This window comes from Cheilinus undulatus, linkage group 7 (assembly GCF_018320785.1).
Source record: "Cheilinus undulatus linkage group 7, ASM1832078v1, whole genome shotgun sequence".
NCBI classification, from domain to species: Eukaryota; Metazoa; Chordata; class Actinopteri; order Labriformes; family Labridae; genus Cheilinus; species Cheilinus undulatus.
In genome coordinates, this window is record NC_054871.1 from 2,223,807 (window position 1) to 2,240,724 (window position 16,918).

A 16,918-nucleotide genomic window follows, 5' to 3' on the forward strand; every position below is an offset into this window, starting at 1 on the left:
CCTCAATGGGTGAAGTTTTAAAAAATGAGCAAGAAAGTAGGAAAAGAAGTGGTATTTGCAAAGTGAGCTTAATGGGTGAAAATAGGGAAAAATGGTGGAAAATGGCATACAAGGGGGAATAATATTTCAAGTTAAGACATAAAAGAGCCACAAATAATGACAAAAGAGCCACATGTGGCTCCAGAGCCACAGGTTGAGTATCACTACTCAGCAGCTAGGTCACACCACATGCACAGACATGGCCGTAGCTACCACTGAGGTCACCGAGACCAGGATGTCTGTATCTTTCCAAGGCATACAACTCATTCAGAAAGTATTCAGATCCTTTCCAACAACTCTGTAAATGTCAGTCAGGTTCCTCCATGTCTCTGGTCTTTGCTGAGATGTTTCTACACCTTGATTGGAGTCCACCTGAGCTAAATTAACCTGATTGGACATGATTCTAAAGGCTTACACCTCTCTATAGAAGGACTCACAGCTGACAGTGATATCAGAGCAGAAACCAAGCCATGAGGTCAGAGGAGCTTCAGAGCTGCAGAGCTCAGAGAAAGAGCTGTTTTGTGTCCTCTTTGCATCAAAAACTTTAATGATTCATAATAATTCAAAATAAATCAGAAATACTCAGAGAGCATCAAAATAACATTTCCTAAAACGGTTTTATGTTCAGAGAGAATCATCAGACTTAAGCGATCAGATGATTCGTGTTTTCAGTCTCCTTACAGAACATTTAAAGCAAACAGCAGCTGTGTCTGACCAAGCCGGGGCACAGAACAGTCTAGAAGCTCCAAACACGAACCCTCAGTAGCTTCAGGGAGGCTAAAGTCTTCTGGATTCACCGTGACGGCGAGCTCAGCCAAATCCAGCAGGTGTGTTTTCGTTAGTGTGGCTGTGGCTGTGGGATGTGCTGGTGTGTACGCTGATTCACTGTGACAAGTCACCTTGCTAGGAGCGCACAAATCCTCTGACTGAAACACACAGTCAGATTTCTGGGAAAGGCTGAGAGTGTGTGTTTCTGTCAGTGACAGTTAACCCCCCGCAGGCCCGTGTTCCTCCACAGTGTTCATCAGCGTGTGACAGACCCGCTGCACCGCTGTCACACGCTGGGCCAGGTGTGAGGAAATTTATATGCATGCTGTCGCCGGTGTTACCTGGAATAACATTTTTTACCCGCTGACCTCCAAAAATGCTGCGCTGTCCTGCGGTGTCATTTTTCAGACTGTTCTGTCGTCCTTGAGGCTCAAGTTTCCTGCAGCCTGGGAGGCAGTGAATGCTCCTTCACTCTCAAGGAAAGAGACATGGCTGTGATTCAAAAGACTGGCCTGCACCGATGCTTCAGTTTGACTTCTGTAGACAAACATCAGCCATCAGTAAATTCAGATTCAATCAGTTTATCTCTGCTATCCACACGATATGGACAAAAGTATTTGTCCACACCCGTAATTATTGAATTCAGGTGTTTCTGTCAGACCCACAGGTGTATAAAATCATCACCTATCCATTCAGTCTCCATTTTCAAACATCTGTGATCCTAAATGTGTTGTTCTGAAGAGCTCGGTTACTTCAGCGTGGTTCTGTGATGATGCCACCTTTGCAGTAAGACGGTTCTGGAAATTTCATCCCTGGTGGATATTCCACACTCAGCTGTCAGTGATATTATTAGAAAGTGGAAGAGTTTAGGAACAACAGCAACTCAGTCATGAATCAGAAGGCCATCACAGAGTGGGTGTGTGAAAGTCTCTGCTGATTCCATCGCTGAAGAGTTCTGAACTTCCTCTGGCATTAATGTAAACACTAAAACTGCAGCAGGAGCTTCATGAATGGGTTTCCATGGTAACAGCTGCATGCAAGCCTCACATCACCAAGTCCAATGTCAGAGTCAGATGGAGTGGAGTAAAGCACACCAACACTGGGCTGTGGAGCAGTGGAACTGTGGAGGGACCAATCATCTTCTCTGTTTACAGTCAGATGGGTGAGTCTGTGTCTGGAGGATGCTGGGAGAACGTTACCTGTCTGACTGTGAAGTTTGGTGGAGGAAGAAGAACTGTAACGGTTGGTTTTAGTACCCAGTAGCAACGCACTTGAGATGGAGAATTAGACGTAATGTCCTTTTAATAATCTCAGCTCACACTTCACTTGAACCAAACAGGTCAACAATGAACAATCACTTTGTAATGAACTGCCCAGCCGTGGAGAGGCAGAAGATCCAGCAGGAGGAGAATACTCACTGTATCTGAGCAGAGCTGTGACACACAAGCAGTCCAGTCTACAGAGGCAAAAACTCAAGGTCAGGGACAGAGGGCTTAGGTGTTTTTCTGGGGCAGAGATGAGGTTCAGAGGTCAGAGACAGGCAGGGTCAGCACCAGGTAGTCATTTCTATGGAGAATGCTGGAAAGTCTTGCTTGAGGGCTAAGAACAATCTGGCAGAGTCTGAATGAGCAGAAGAGACTTAAAACTGGCTTGACTGAGCATGAGAGGCAGCAGAGAGCACAGGTGAGTAGAGTAGGCTGATGAGGTGGGCGTGGCTGGCAGAGTGGAGCGGAGGAGTGAAACAGTGACAGATAATGGTGTGGAGCTGTTTTTCAGGGTCTGGGCTGGACCCCTTTATGGCCAGTGAAGGCCAATCTTAATGCGTCAGCAGACCAAGACATTCTGCACAATACTGTTCTTCCAACTGTGTGGCAACAGTTTGGGGAAGGCCCTTTTTTATTCCAGCAGGACTGTGGCCCAGAAACCAAAGAGGGCCTAGAAAGACATGGTTTGATGGGTTCAGAGTCCTGACCTCAACCCCATCCAGCACCTTTGGGATGAACTGGAACAGAGATTGTGAGCCAGGTCTTCTGGTCCAACATCAGAGCCTGACCTCATACATGCTCTCCAGAATGAATGGACACACATTCCCGCAGAAACACTCCAGAATGTCGTAGAAAGCCCTCTAAGAAGAGTGGAGGCTGTTCGAGCTGAAAAGCTGTAATACATTGTCATTACCCTGTTGGTGGAAAGGTCAGGTGGCTAAATACTTTTGTCCACATAGTGTAGTTGTAAGTAAATAACCGATGAAGTGGTCACTTGTGCAAAATCCCTTGTTATTATTAGCACAGATAAAAACTCCCATTAGACCATGAGCTCATGCATGTGGGTCAGATTTAAGTCAACATTGGAGGGTTCAAACATCACAGCAGCACCAAAACATTTCTGCCCAGGGAAGTATGGAGCTGTGGGGTTCGAAGGCAGCTGGTAATGACCACTGATGTAGCAGCAGGTCATCTCATATAATTTAAAGTTTCTGTGAAATTCACAAGAAATGAAGCAAAGGACGAGCAACCTAACCTTGCAAAGCAGATGGATACGCCCGTTTCCGTGTTTCTCACTGGGGAATCCATCTTGCAAAGCTCCCATCTGAACCGTTTGGGCCCGGTTAGAAAGTGACAGGACCAATCAGCGACGAGCGGCAGTACTTTCAGGCGCGGGGGAGTCATGACGTAAACAAGCAGCACCAAGAGGCGATATCTCATCCTAGGCACTGTTTACACCACAACGTTTTCAGGTGAAAACGCAAGATTTTTGTAAAGTTTTGGTGCCTGAAAACAGAACAATTTGGAAACAGGCTCCAAAGTGGATGTTTTTCAAAAAGCCCCCGTCTCCGTCTCCGTGTAAACAGGAAAAATTACATTTTCTGAAAAGCGCATGCACACTACAGCTGCAGTCAGCTGTCAAGCATAAGTGTTGCAGCACTCTGAAGAGAGCCGTGGCAGCTGGAGTCTGTTGTAGTTTACTGTGATTCAGCTTGTCAGGTCACAGACAGCAGGATTTAGAAAAGGGGACACATTATTCTCGTTTAGAGGGCCATCAGTGCCAGTTTCTTTAGATAAAGTCATGCTATTAATTTTAGAAATGATTACTTTTACCTTTTTATCAATCATCATGATAATCACCGTCATCATCATCGTAGCGAGGCAGAGAAATTTCACGGCTCATATTAACACAAAAATGCTTTGCTAGATCAGTTGTTATAATGTAGCTATCCGCTGAGAGTAATTAATTTCCCACGGACAAATTCAGCTCCTACAGCCTTTAACTCGTGGATTTTCTCATAAAGTGTGGCGCTGCACATGAGCGCAGCTGGAGCCTTTTTTCCAGAATGATATTTCTATTTTCCTATATGTCTGTTTCACGGAAATGATTTAGACTTTATCTTAATTTCTTTAAGTTTTAGTAACTAACTTCAGCCCGCAGACTCACCTGTCTCCTCCTCCACTGGCACATATCAATGTGCAGCTGATGGAGACAGGATTAAAGCTTCCGTGTTGAGGTTAAAAAAGATAATCACTTCCAAGAAGCAGATAAAATTGAAAAAGGGGAAATAGAAATATTGTTCTGAAAAGGCTATCATTCTTTTGCTGCGCTAAAAGCAGGAAGCGCTGCACTTTCAGAGAAAATCCAGGAGAAATCAAAGGCTGTAGGACAAAAATTTGTCCCTGGAAAATCAAAGAGTCTTAATAGGATTTTATCATAATAAGACTGGTCTTGCAATGCATTTTTGTGTTTATATGTGCTGTAAAATTCTGCTGCTGCGCTGCGATGGTGATGAGGAAGATTTAGTGATGAATTACTCTCATGCACGTGCATGATAAAAATGTTATATATCAAAAACACATGAAAAACACTGTCCTTGTTGTAGAGACAGTCTTATGGTGCAGTAAATCACCTCACTAAGGCGTTTTTCTGTTTCCTGCGTTCTCGTATAGACAGAGAGTGTTTTCAAAACGTTGCCGTATAAACGTGGAACTTTTTGGAAATGAAAAGGGAAAACGAAGCAAAACGTTGTCATGTGAACAAGGCCTTGGTGGTCTGTGAGAGGAGGTATCTGAGAAATGGGGTCTGCAGCCAGACCCCTCTCAATATATAAGCAGAAATGTCCATATCTGCAGATCCCAATAATCAAATATCTGCCGGTAGAGAGTTGCTGTTAATACCATGCATCACTAACTGAACTGAACTATCATGTTTTTCTCCATGATTTAATCAGAATGCTGAGACTGACTCTGTTGTTGTGTTAATAGAAAGATAGAGCTTTTGTATTGCTCTTGCACTGAAGGCCAATCCCATAACTCTGATTTTTTCCCACAATATTAGACGTGTCCCAAAGCAACAGAAGGGCCATTCATGTGTCTGTAATAGATTTTTGACAGCAGCTCAGCAGCTCAGCACAGAGGGAATAGAAGCTCCTTCAGCCAGCAGAAACACAGACAATAACAGATGAATTCTTCATTTTAGTCCCTTTAGCAGGGCTAGAGGCTAACAAGGCAGAGTGAACACCATTCTCATCCTGTAATAGTGACATAAATCTCTGCATTTCCAGGGTACATTCTCATTCAGGACATGTTGTGTTAAACACAGCGAACATTTCCTCATGCATTTAAATGAAATGTAAATGTACAGATGGGAGGACAGAGGAGGAGAAATGAGCCTTTTGGACTCTCAGTGGTCTAATCCTGCAGCAGCTTCCAGCATATTTACGCCGCTTTTTTCTCAGACATCTCTGTGAGCGATGTTCAGTGAAGCTGCTCTGATTTCTCCGAATGAGACCTCCTTAAACTTTGACAACCAGAGAAACAATGGTAGGTTGAACACTTCTGAATTTATCTAAAGTTTAAAAGAAAAACAGCAGCTCAGGTTTCACATTAGGGAGCTTGGCCTTGTTCTTCACTTCCTGTCTGTGGTTGTCTGACCATCATCAGGATCATGTGACTGCAAACAGCTGAAAAAGTGAGTAGAGTTAAGATGGCTGACTTTTCTATCATCATCATTTCATGCACGACGACACTTGTTCATGTGCACAGCTGCAGACAGATGCTGAAGACTTCCTCTTTGTCCTTCATCCTCCACGCCTCAGTCATCCTCCCCCCTCAAGATACATTAACACCTGCAGGACACCCACAGCAGCGCTTTCCCCCTCTATAAACCAATTAATAGTCCATTAAGCTGAGTGCATAAGTCCACACGCTCACCTGCTTCCTGTCCTGCTTAAACAATTTAAGCTCTCATTTCAGCGAGCTCACAGGCTGTGAAGGGCGGCCGTGGGGCTTGTTCTCAACAGCAGCATCTGAAACTGGAATTTGAAAGGCAAGAACAGAGCCTGGTTCACAGAGGAAATGTGCTTTTTAACCCCTTTTCATTTCTTTTTTGCACCATTTTGCCACTTCTAAACCAATTTTTGCCACTTTTAACCCATTTGGCCACTCTTTAACCTTTTTTCTGCAACTTCTTGCTAATTATTGCCCCACGTGTGCCTCTCTTTAACACCTTTTCACTACTTTGTCAGGCTATTTTTGCTATACTTCTGCCCCTTTCAGCACCTTTTTGATAGTTTAACCCAATTTTTGCCATGCTCTAACCCCTTCTAAACCACTTTTATCCCCTTTGTGTCACTCTTTTATCCATTTTAGCAACCATTCTTGTCTTTTAAAAGTTTTTGACCCATTTTCATTGCTTTTTTGCACTTTTTTTGCCATTTAACTCATTTTTGATACTTTTTTCCCCCTTTCAAAATTGTTTTTAGCCATTTTAACCTCTTTTCAGCAGTTTTCCTTTCAATTTTTGTCCCTTTGTGCCACTCTGCAACCCATTTTGCCACTCTCTGACTCCTAATCTGTCCATTTTCTCAACATTTTTGCCAACTCCAACCCTATTTAAATTTTTTTTTTTTTTTTTTTTTTTTTTACTAATTATGCTTTAGTAAATTTCAGTAGAAAACAATCAAATATTTAGTCATTCTAAAACTTATTTTTTTGTGTGTGGATTTAACTGCAGACATTTAAAGCCAACAACATCTTCTTTTCCACCTTTTCTGAATTTAACGGTCTTCTGGGGACCGGACAGGAAGCTTTGGGGGGCCTGATATGGCCCCCAGGCCGCCAGTTGATGATCAGTGATGTACAGTTTGAGGCTGTATAGATCAACAGAGATTGGTTTAGATATTTCTCTTTAGTTTACCAGTTTTATTTTAAGGACAGGAGACGCTGCTGTCTCCCTTCTCTGCAGCAGCACCCATACATTCAACCATCTGCTGGAAATTAAAAGCAATCAATATGAAAACTGCTCCCAAACTTTTAGTACCACTTTAGTTAGAAATATGAAATCAGTGTTGAAATCTGTGTTGACAATGGCAGAAAGGCCACTCAGGCTCCATTCTTCATCCAAATGTGTGGAGACGGTCTGAGAATGAAACATTCAGCCTTGAACTGTCTGTTAATACGCAGGCATGATGAGTCAAAAGCTCTAGAAGCCTCCAGCCGGGTCTGTGTGTCTCTTCATTCTCCATCAATCTCACTGTATCTCTGCTCCTCTTCCCGCTCCGTCGCTGTCTTTACATTTGTCATCATTATCTCTCCCTCCCTGTATCTTCATCATCTCACCCCGCATGACATCCCATCTCCTCCTCCTCCTCCCTATCTCTGTCTGTGTCTGAGGTTATCGTTACAGCGCTGATATACAGGATGCTTACATGTTTGCTTTTCCATGCAGCGATAAGTGAACAAATGTGAGTTAATGATGCATGTGATGTTTGCATGGTGAAATAAGGATTTAAAAGCAAATTTAAACAGGAACAATCACTTGTAAAATTCAGCATAATTCACCACTGTTGGTGTCAGCATGAATTGTTTGGTCATTGCAGCTTTAAATATAAAAATAGCAATATTATTCTCTTTGTAAACCAGTGGGATTACTGTGCACTGAAATAAACTCTAGTAGACTGTATGGCTCTGAGCTACCCAGCTTTGTGTAGATCTACTCTACTGGCTCTGTTGTGAGGTTTAATGTCTGCTCATTCATTTTCAGAGATAATCTTTGGCCTGTGGTGTTTTTGGATCATGCAGCTGCAGATAGACAGTAAATGTGGGTTAGAGAGAGGAGGGATGATATGAACCAACGAGCCCAGGGTCAGATTCAAACCAAGGGCAGATAAGGAGGGCGATGTGTGTGCTGGTGTTGCAGAGCTTAACCTGCAGACTTTTACTGTATTTGTTTTCTTCATTCTTTCAGTTAATGAATATTTGGACCTTCATGGACCACAGAGGTCACAGTTTGGTTCAACAGGATCGGGGGCCTCATGTACAAAGACTTCTGTGAATTTCCTACTGAAACATGGCGTGCGCTCAAATCCAGAAAACGTCATACGCACCAAAACATCCAGATGTATGAATCTGTGCACACGAATGAATCCAGGCACATTTCCTTTTTACATCCCAACCAACGTGGAATTCAGCGCACATGTTGGAGTACCCGACCCCTCCCCGTCCACACCCCCATTTAAACACTCAAATCATATTTAAATGAGCCCTGCACCTCTCTGCTCGATCAGAAATATTTAAACAAAGAATTAGTAAGACCGGAAAAAAGAAGAACCTCACAGAAAGCAAATTGGAGACGCTTCTCACTGAAGTGGAGGTGTGCAAAAATGTCCTCTTTGGCATGCTGCCAGCATAAACTGTAAACGCAAGAGGAGTGAGTGGGAGAGTGTGTGTGAGGCTGTCAATGCTGTGGGGTCAGAAAAGCACATCATCATTCACCCTGTTCTTCCAGGCCCACATCAAATCTGTGACTTCAGCCGTATTCGCACAGGATTGGTATTACCCAGGAACCTCTGGTAGCATGTAGGACGTCTGTGTTTTTAATCCGTTGTGAATCGACCATGTCTGTAATTTGTGGAGTAAAACCAAATTTCAGCGCTCAGAGATCCACAGGTCATACTGATCCTGTGTGAGCAGTGGTTTCAACTGTGGCTGTAAAATGGTAAACTGGTAAAATAGTCACAGTATTGTTTATTTTGCTGTCTGTATTTGTTGTAAATGCCTGATGAGATAACTTGGAGGTAGTGATGAAGGGATGGCTTGCAGGAGCTATAATGGAGGTAGCTAGGGTGGAGGAGGGTTGCAGAGGTCACACTGGAACAACAGATGGACTGTGGAGGAGAGAACAGATTTTAAAACAGAAGCTGCAGGATGGTTCGATTGAGAGAGGTTGTAGAGTGGGATTGGCTCAGAATTTAAGTGAGTTGACGCCGCTGATTACCAGAGAAAGAAAACAGAAATATATGAATGAGTGATTATTAATGACTGAGAGGATGAGTGGAACTGAAACTGTTTCCTGCTTGAACTTAAGAGAAATATAAAACGGTATTAAAACATGAATTCTGGACAATCCTAGTGGCTGAAACTCTGTTCTGTCTGGACTACCGTCCTGTCTGGGATACCCAGCAAAGCCCTGGACAGGCTCTAGTGCAGAGGTCATCAAGTACATTTGCACAAGGGCCAGATATAGTCTTGACAGAGTCTCTGGGGGCCAGACTTCCAAATAAAGAAAAATTAAATCTATATTTTCTTCTATTATTTTATTAGTATTTGTATTTTCTTTCAAAACGCAGGACATTTTTAGGCATTACCAGTGAGATCTATCCTGATCTATAAAGCCGTAGACCACAAGGAGACAGACCTGCCCACAGAGTTGGCTGGGCTCCTGAAAATCCCAGAGAATGGTCCCTCATGATTATGATTCAGCACCAATATGAACTCATGTTTCACACTTTTCACTACTTCACTGCTTCATTCTGCCATTTCTGTAACATTTTGTGCCATTTTTTTTTAAGATTTAGTTTTGGGCTTTTTTCGTGCCTTTATTAGAGAGAGGACTGAATTTCTGTAAAAACAGATCAAATGTGAAGTTATTCTAAAACTATTTGAATATTAATTGCTTTTGGGATGGATTTAACAGCTGCAAACAATTAAATCCAAAAGATACTCTTATGACCACATTTTCTTTTCCTGCTTTTCTGACGGTCTTCTGGGGGCCAGACAGGAAGCTTTGGGGGGCCTGATTTGGCCCCCGGGCCGCCAGTTGATGATCAGTGCTCTAGTGTGTCCAAAACTCCACTGCCAGGGTTCTCACCCACACCAGGCCCTGGCAGCACCCTCCCCACCCTCATCCACCTCCACTGGCTCCTGTTGTGTTCTGTAGGCGACGTCCGGGTGTCTGTAGCTCCTAGATGAATTTATGCTGACTCCGGAGCTTTACAGGATCAGGTTTCTTCTTTGGCCCCTTCACTCTGAGATGATTTACTGTGTTCAGACACTAAATTTAATGTATCTGTGTCCTACTTGAACGCTGCTGTTCAGATATCTGTTCAGTGACCTTTAAATCCCCAAAGAGAGCACATTTAAATGTAACTAATCATAAAAACCTTCATATCTTAGAGGCAGCAGCTGTCCAGGAATGAAAACATCCCCTCCTCTGCAGCTTTAACTTTCAGGAAAAGGTCAGAAAAATGAACCTGAAGTCTAAAAGTTAAACATCCATCTTTCCTGTTTCCTAGTTGGACTGAGCGAGCGCTCAGCTGGCAGCTTTAAATCCCCCCACAGACTGAATCACGCCGTTTAATCGAGGATTAATATTTCCCTCACGTTCCTCTGTTTGTTGTTTATTTCACGGGCGGTTAAGCCGCGTTTTGTTTGACACCAAATTTAATTCGCCTCTTGTCTCGTCTCGTCCTCCTCTCTTTCATCTCCTCTGTTTGTCCTCTTCATTATTTCCTCTCCATGACCTCCTAAATCCTCCTCTTCCTCTTCGCCTCCTTTCTCCTGTTGTCTCTCCACTTCCTCTTCATGTTTCTTTAATCTTGTCCTCATTTCCTCATCGCCTCCTCTTTGGAGATTTTTCAGCTTCTTAAACTCTAACTTATGGATTATGGTGATAGTAACAGAAATAACAGACGTTTGAGCTGTATCCGTTAGTTTAGGTTTGTTTTATCTCATTTCCAAATGGGACATGATCTCTGTTATCTCAACCTGTGTTTTCTGGTCTTCTTGGTCATGCAGAGCGTTGGTGTGAGCGTTATGGAGACCTGCAGGGGGAGCTGTTGTGCGTGGAGCTGGAGAAGGAGCGGCAGGGTCTGGGTCTCAGCCTGGCCGGGAACAGGGATCGATCCCGGCTCAGCATCTTCGTGGTGGGACTCCATCAGGGCGGGCCGGCTGCTCGAGATGGGCGCATCAGAGTGGGGGACGAGCTGCTGGAGGTGAGAGATCACAGAGCACAGTTAATGTCACAGCCATAATTCCAAAAAAGTTGGGACTCTGTGTAAAATAAAAAAAACAGAAGTCAATGATTGTCAAATCTCATGATCACAATAGAACACAAACAGACATTTTACCATCTCAAAAAAGTAGGGACAGGGTCATGTTTATCATTGTGTAGCATCTCCTCTTCTTTAACAACAGTCTGTAAACGTCTGGGAAGTGAGGAGACCAGCTGATGGGAGAGGAATGTTTTCCCATTCTTGTCTGATGTAGGATTCTAGCTGCTCAACAGTCTTGAGTCTTCTTCCATTTCTGATGCTCCAAATGTTTTTTATTGATGAAAGGTCTGGACTGCAGGCAGATCAGTTCAGGACCCGGACTCTTCTCCTGTGAAGCCATGCTGTTGTGATGGATGTGGTATGTGGTTTAGCATGGTCTTGCTGAAATAGTCAAGGCCTTCCCTGACAGAGAAGTTGTCTGGATGGGAGCATATGTTGCTCTAAAAGCTCTCTCTACTGTTCAGCATTGATAGTTCCTTTCCAGATATTAGAGCTGCCCATGCCATAGGCACTAATGCAACCCCATACCATCAGAGATGCAGGCTTTAGACCTGAGCCAGAAGAACAAGCTGGATGCTCCCTCTCCTCTTTAGTCCACAGGACACGGGGTCTGTGGTTTCCTCTGACCACAGAACAGTTTTCCATGTTTCCTCAGTCCATGTTAAATGAGCTTTGGTCCAGAGAAGACGGCGGTGTTTCTGGATCCTGTTCACATATGGCTTCTTCTCTCCATGATCCAGCTTTAACTGTCATTGGTGGATGGCACGGCCAACTGTGTTGACAGACAATGATTTCTGAAATGTTCCTGAGCCCATGTAGTGATTTCAGTACAGAATCATGCCTGTTTTTAATGCAGTGGCCCCTGAGGGCCCCTTCAGCCTTGTCCCTTGCTCTCAGAGATTTCTCCAGATTCTCTGAATCTGTTGATGATATTATGGACTGTAGATGTAGAGATTCAAAGTTGTCTGTTTCACATTCAGGACAATTTTTCAGCAATTGATCCACAATTTTGAGACTCAGTTTTCCTCAGATTGGTGAACCTCTGCCCAGCTTTACTTCTGAGAGACTCTGCCTCTTTAACATGCTCCTTTTATACCCAGTCATGTTACTGGCTTGTTGATAATTAGCCTCATTAGTTGTAACATGCTCCTCCAGCTATTTTTCATTAGTACCACTTACTTTTCCAGCCTTTTGTTGCCCTGTCCCTACTTTTTTGAGATGTGTTTCTGCCATCAGATTCAAATTGAGCTAATATTTATCATGAAATGGTAAAATGTTGTTCATGTTCTATTGAGAATCAAATATGGGTTTATGAGATTTGACAATCGATGACTTCTGTTTTTATTTACTTTTTAAAAAGTGACCTAGCTTTTTTGGAAATAAGGTTCTTTTACCAAAGTACCTTACACAACCCAACTTCAAAAATAGTGTAATATCCCTTAAAGTATTCAGAATCCTTGTTCTTGTTCTGAATTTCCTCTGTAATCTATTTGACACAATTGTAAATGAGTGCTGCCCCTTTGTTTATTTCTCTAGTATAGATAAAGTTAATTGATTAATTGACTAATTGATTATGTTTTGTGCATCTTGTTTTAGAGTTGCTAGTCTGTCAGCCCATCCAAACTGTTATTGTGAACATAAAATCTCAAAAAGGCTTTTGGGGATTTCCTCTGAATTTTGCACAAATGTTCACTCAGACTCAAGGATGAACTGATTAAATTTTGGAGGTCAAAGGTCACTGTGGCCTCAAATCTTCTGAGCCCTTTGGTTCAAGAGAGTATGAGGATTTGGCCAACCTGTGCTGAAACCTTATTTCAGTCAAATTTTCATCTTTTTCCACCTTCAGTGCAGAGAAAATTACAAAATCCTTCTGAAGCTTTCCATCCAAGATTTCAACATTTCATCACATCAGAGCTGCAGATGAGACGAACGCCGTTACATCATCTGAAAAATCTCAATTACAGCTGTGTGTGTCATAGGGGGAGAGGGTGTGTGTCAGAGAGGGAGTGAGGGTGTGTGTCAGAGAGGGAGAGAGGGTGTGTGTAAGGGTCTTTCCAATTCATTCCTATAAATATTAAAGAGAGAAACAGTCAGATTCTCTCACCGCTTGCCCTCCTCCTCATTACAGGCACGTCAGCGCTCCGTGAAAAATTGATGCTCAGCCGAGGAAAGCCTGGACCTTTACGCACATACACACAATAATACACACAATAACACACGAACACACAGAGAGAATGAAACAGAGGCATTTAAACCCACATGCACACAGAGATATCTGCAGTAATGAAGGATACAAATGGAGACATTAGAGAAAAATCCATACTGCAGGAACGACACACAGCACACTCATTATTGACTTTATGTATGTCTGTATCAGCTGGTGTTCACATTATTAAAATGTAACAAAAGAGAACAATTCCATCAACAAACTAGTGTTCACAAAGATGGAAAAAACATCCCAACTTTTCTGGAAATGGTGCACTAGATCCCAGTGCAGTCCTTTAAAATAAGTCTCATGACTAAAACTGAAAACATAAAAAGAATGATTGTTTTCCTGTCTTTGTGTTTGATAGATCAACAACCAGGTTCTCTATGGGCGGAGTCACCAGAACGCCTCGGCCATCATTAAGAGTGCCGCTTCCAAGGTGAAACTCATCCTGCTCAGGTAGGACAGCAAGGCATCCTGGGAAAGTTCTTTAGTTTAAGTTTTCTGACTCCACAGCCTAAAATGTCATATCAAAGGACTAAATGTTAGCATCATGCAGGTTACATTGACAAAAACGATGTTTTTCTGCCTCTGCACCAGTCATAGCCCAGGCCGGAGGTACTATATTCTCCGTCTGTGCATACTTTCATCTTTAAGTCTGTCCAGGCTATTTTTGTTCTTTGCTCAAATGTTCATTCTAACAGAAGAATGGACAGATTAGATCTTGGAGGTCATTGGTCAAGCTTATTGGTTTTCATGGCCAACCCTTGATATTTCTACCAGTCAAACTACTGCAGAAAACACTGGACATACCAACTCTACTGTTTGGCAGAATCTTTGATTGAAAATGGTGAAGTTTAAAACTTAAACGCTTGTATCTATACAAAAAATTTAGAGATTGACCTTTAATGGTAATAAATACCAGCCTATATTGGCTGTGAATGTAGATCTATATTACCTATATCAGCTGTAAATATCAGCAGATATTGGCTGTGCATATTGGCCTATATTTGCTAAAATTATTTGCCCCAAGTGGTTGTTGATATCAGCCTATAGTTGCTGTAAATATTGGCCTAAATCAGCTGTATTTTGGCCTGTTTCAGCTGTAAATATTGGCCTACATTGGCTGTAAATGTTGGCCTATATTGGCTGTAAATATTGGCCTATATCAGCTGTAAATATTGGCCTATATTGGCTGTAAATATTGGCATATATTTGCTGTAAATATTGGCCTATGTCAGCTGTAAATATTGACTTTTATTTGTTGTAAATATTGGCCTTTATTGGCTGTAAATATTGGCCTATATTTGCTGTAAATATTGGCATATATTTGCTGTAAATATTGGCCTATATTGGCTGTAAATATTGGCCTATATTGGCTGTAAATATTGGCCTATATTGGCTGTAAATATTGGCATATATTTGCTGTAAATATTGGCCTATATCAGCTGTAAACTGGCCTATTTTGGCTGCAAATATTGGCCTATATCAGCTGTAAATGTTGGCCTATATTGGCTGTAAATATTGGCCTATATCAGCTGTAAATATTGGCCTATATTGGCTGTAAATATTGGCATATATTTGCTGTAAATATTGGCCTATGTCAGCTGTAAATATTGACTTTTATTTGTTGTAAATATTGGCCTATATTGGCTGTAAATATTGGCCTATATTTGCTGTAAATATTGGCCTATATTGGCTGTAAATATTGGCCTATATCAGCTGTAAATATTGGCCTATATCAGCTGTAAATATTGGCCTATATTGGCTGTAAATACTGGCTTACATTGGCTGTAAATATTGGCCTATATCAGCTGTAAATTGGCCTATTTTGGCTGCAAATATTGGCCTATATTGGCTGTAAATATTGGCATATATTTGCTGTAAATATTGGCCTATATCAGCCTATATTGGCCTATTTTGGCTGCAAATATTGGCCTTTATTGGCTTAAAATATTGGCGTATATTGGCTGTAAATATTGGCCTATATCAGCTGTAAATATTGGCCTACATTGGCTGTAAATGTTGGCCTATATTGGCTGTAAATATTGGCCTATATCAGCTGTAAATATTGGCCTATATTGGCTGTAAATATTGGCATATATTTGCTGTAAATATTGGCCTATGTCAGCTGTAAATATTGACTTTTATTTGTTGTAAATATTGGCCTATATTGGCTGTAAATATTGGCCTATATCAGCTGTAAATGTTGGCCTATATTGGCTGTAAATATTGGCATATATTTGCTGTAAATATTGGCCTATGTCAGCTGTAAATGTTGGCCTATATTGGCTGTAAATATTGACCTATATCAGCTGTAAATATTGGCCTATATTGGCTGTAAATATTGGCATATATTTGCTGTAAATATTGGCCTATGTCAGCTGTAAATATTGACTTTTATTTGTTGTAAATATTGGCCTATATTGGCTGTAAATATTGGCCTATATTTGCTGTAAATATTGGCCTATATTGGCTGTAAATATTGGCCTATATCAGCTGTAAATATTGGCCTATATCAGCTGTAAATATTGGCCTATATTGGCTGTAAATATTGGCTTACATTGGCTGTAAATATTGGCCTATATCAGCTGTAAATTGGCCTATTTTGGCTGCAAATATTGGCCTATATTGGCTGTAAATATTGGCATATATTTGCTGTAAATATTGGCCTATATCAGCCTATATTGGCCTATTTTGGCTGCAAATATTGGCCTTTATTGGCTTAAAATATTGGCGTATATTGGCTGTAAATATTGGCCTATATCAGCTGTAAATATTGGCCTACATTGGCTGTAAATGTTGGCCTATATTGGCTGTAAATATTGGCCTATATCAGCTGTAAATATTGGCCTATATTGGCTGTAAATATTGGCATATATTTGCTGTAAATATTGGCCTATGTCAGCTGTAAATATTGACTTTTATTTGTTGTAAATATTGGCCTATATTGGCTGTAAATATTGGCCTATATCAGCTGTAAATAGTGGCCTATATTGGCTGTAAATATTGGCCTATATTGGCAATAAATATTGGCATATATTTGCTGTAAATATTGGCCTATATCAGCTGTAAATTGGCCTATTTTGGCTGCAAATATTGGCCTTTATTGGCTGTAAATATTGGCCTATATTGGCTGTAAATATTGGCCTATATCAGCTGTAAATATTGGCCTATATTGGCTGTAAATGTTAGCCTATATTGGCTGTAAATATTGGCCTATAATGGCTGTAAATATTGGCCTATATCAGCTGTAAATATTGACCTATATTGGCTGTAAATATTGGCCTATATTGGCTGTAAATATTGGCCTATATTGGCTGTAAATATTGGCTTACATTGGCTGTAAATTTTAGCCTATATTGGCTGTAAATATTGGCCTATATTGGCTGTAAATATTGGCCTACATTGGCTGTAAATTTTAGCCTATATTGGCTGTAAATAATGGCCTATTTTGGCTGCAAATATTGGCCTTTATTGGCTGTAAATATTGGCCTATATTGGCTGTAAGTATTGGCCTATATCAGCTGTAAATATTGGCCTATATTGGCTGTAAATATTAGTCTATATTGGCTATAAATATT

At 41.4% G+C, this 16,918-nt stretch overlaps 1 protein-coding gene across 2 annotated transcripts in view; it reads left to right on the forward strand.

Moving 5' to 3' along the window:
• Positions 1–16,918, forward strand: part of patj (PATJ crumbs cell polarity complex component) — a 207,865-nt gene that overhangs the window by 144,883 nt on the left and 46,064 nt on the right. For both annotated transcript variants that reach the window (XM_041791897.1, XM_041791898.1), the window contains 2 exons: positions 10,872–11,068; positions 13,702–13,793. In XM_041791897.1, the coding sequence (XP_041647831.1) occupies positions 10,872–11,068; positions 13,702–13,793 (289 nt within the window). The remainder of the gene's footprint in view (positions 1–10,871; positions 11,069–13,701; positions 13,794–16,918) is intronic.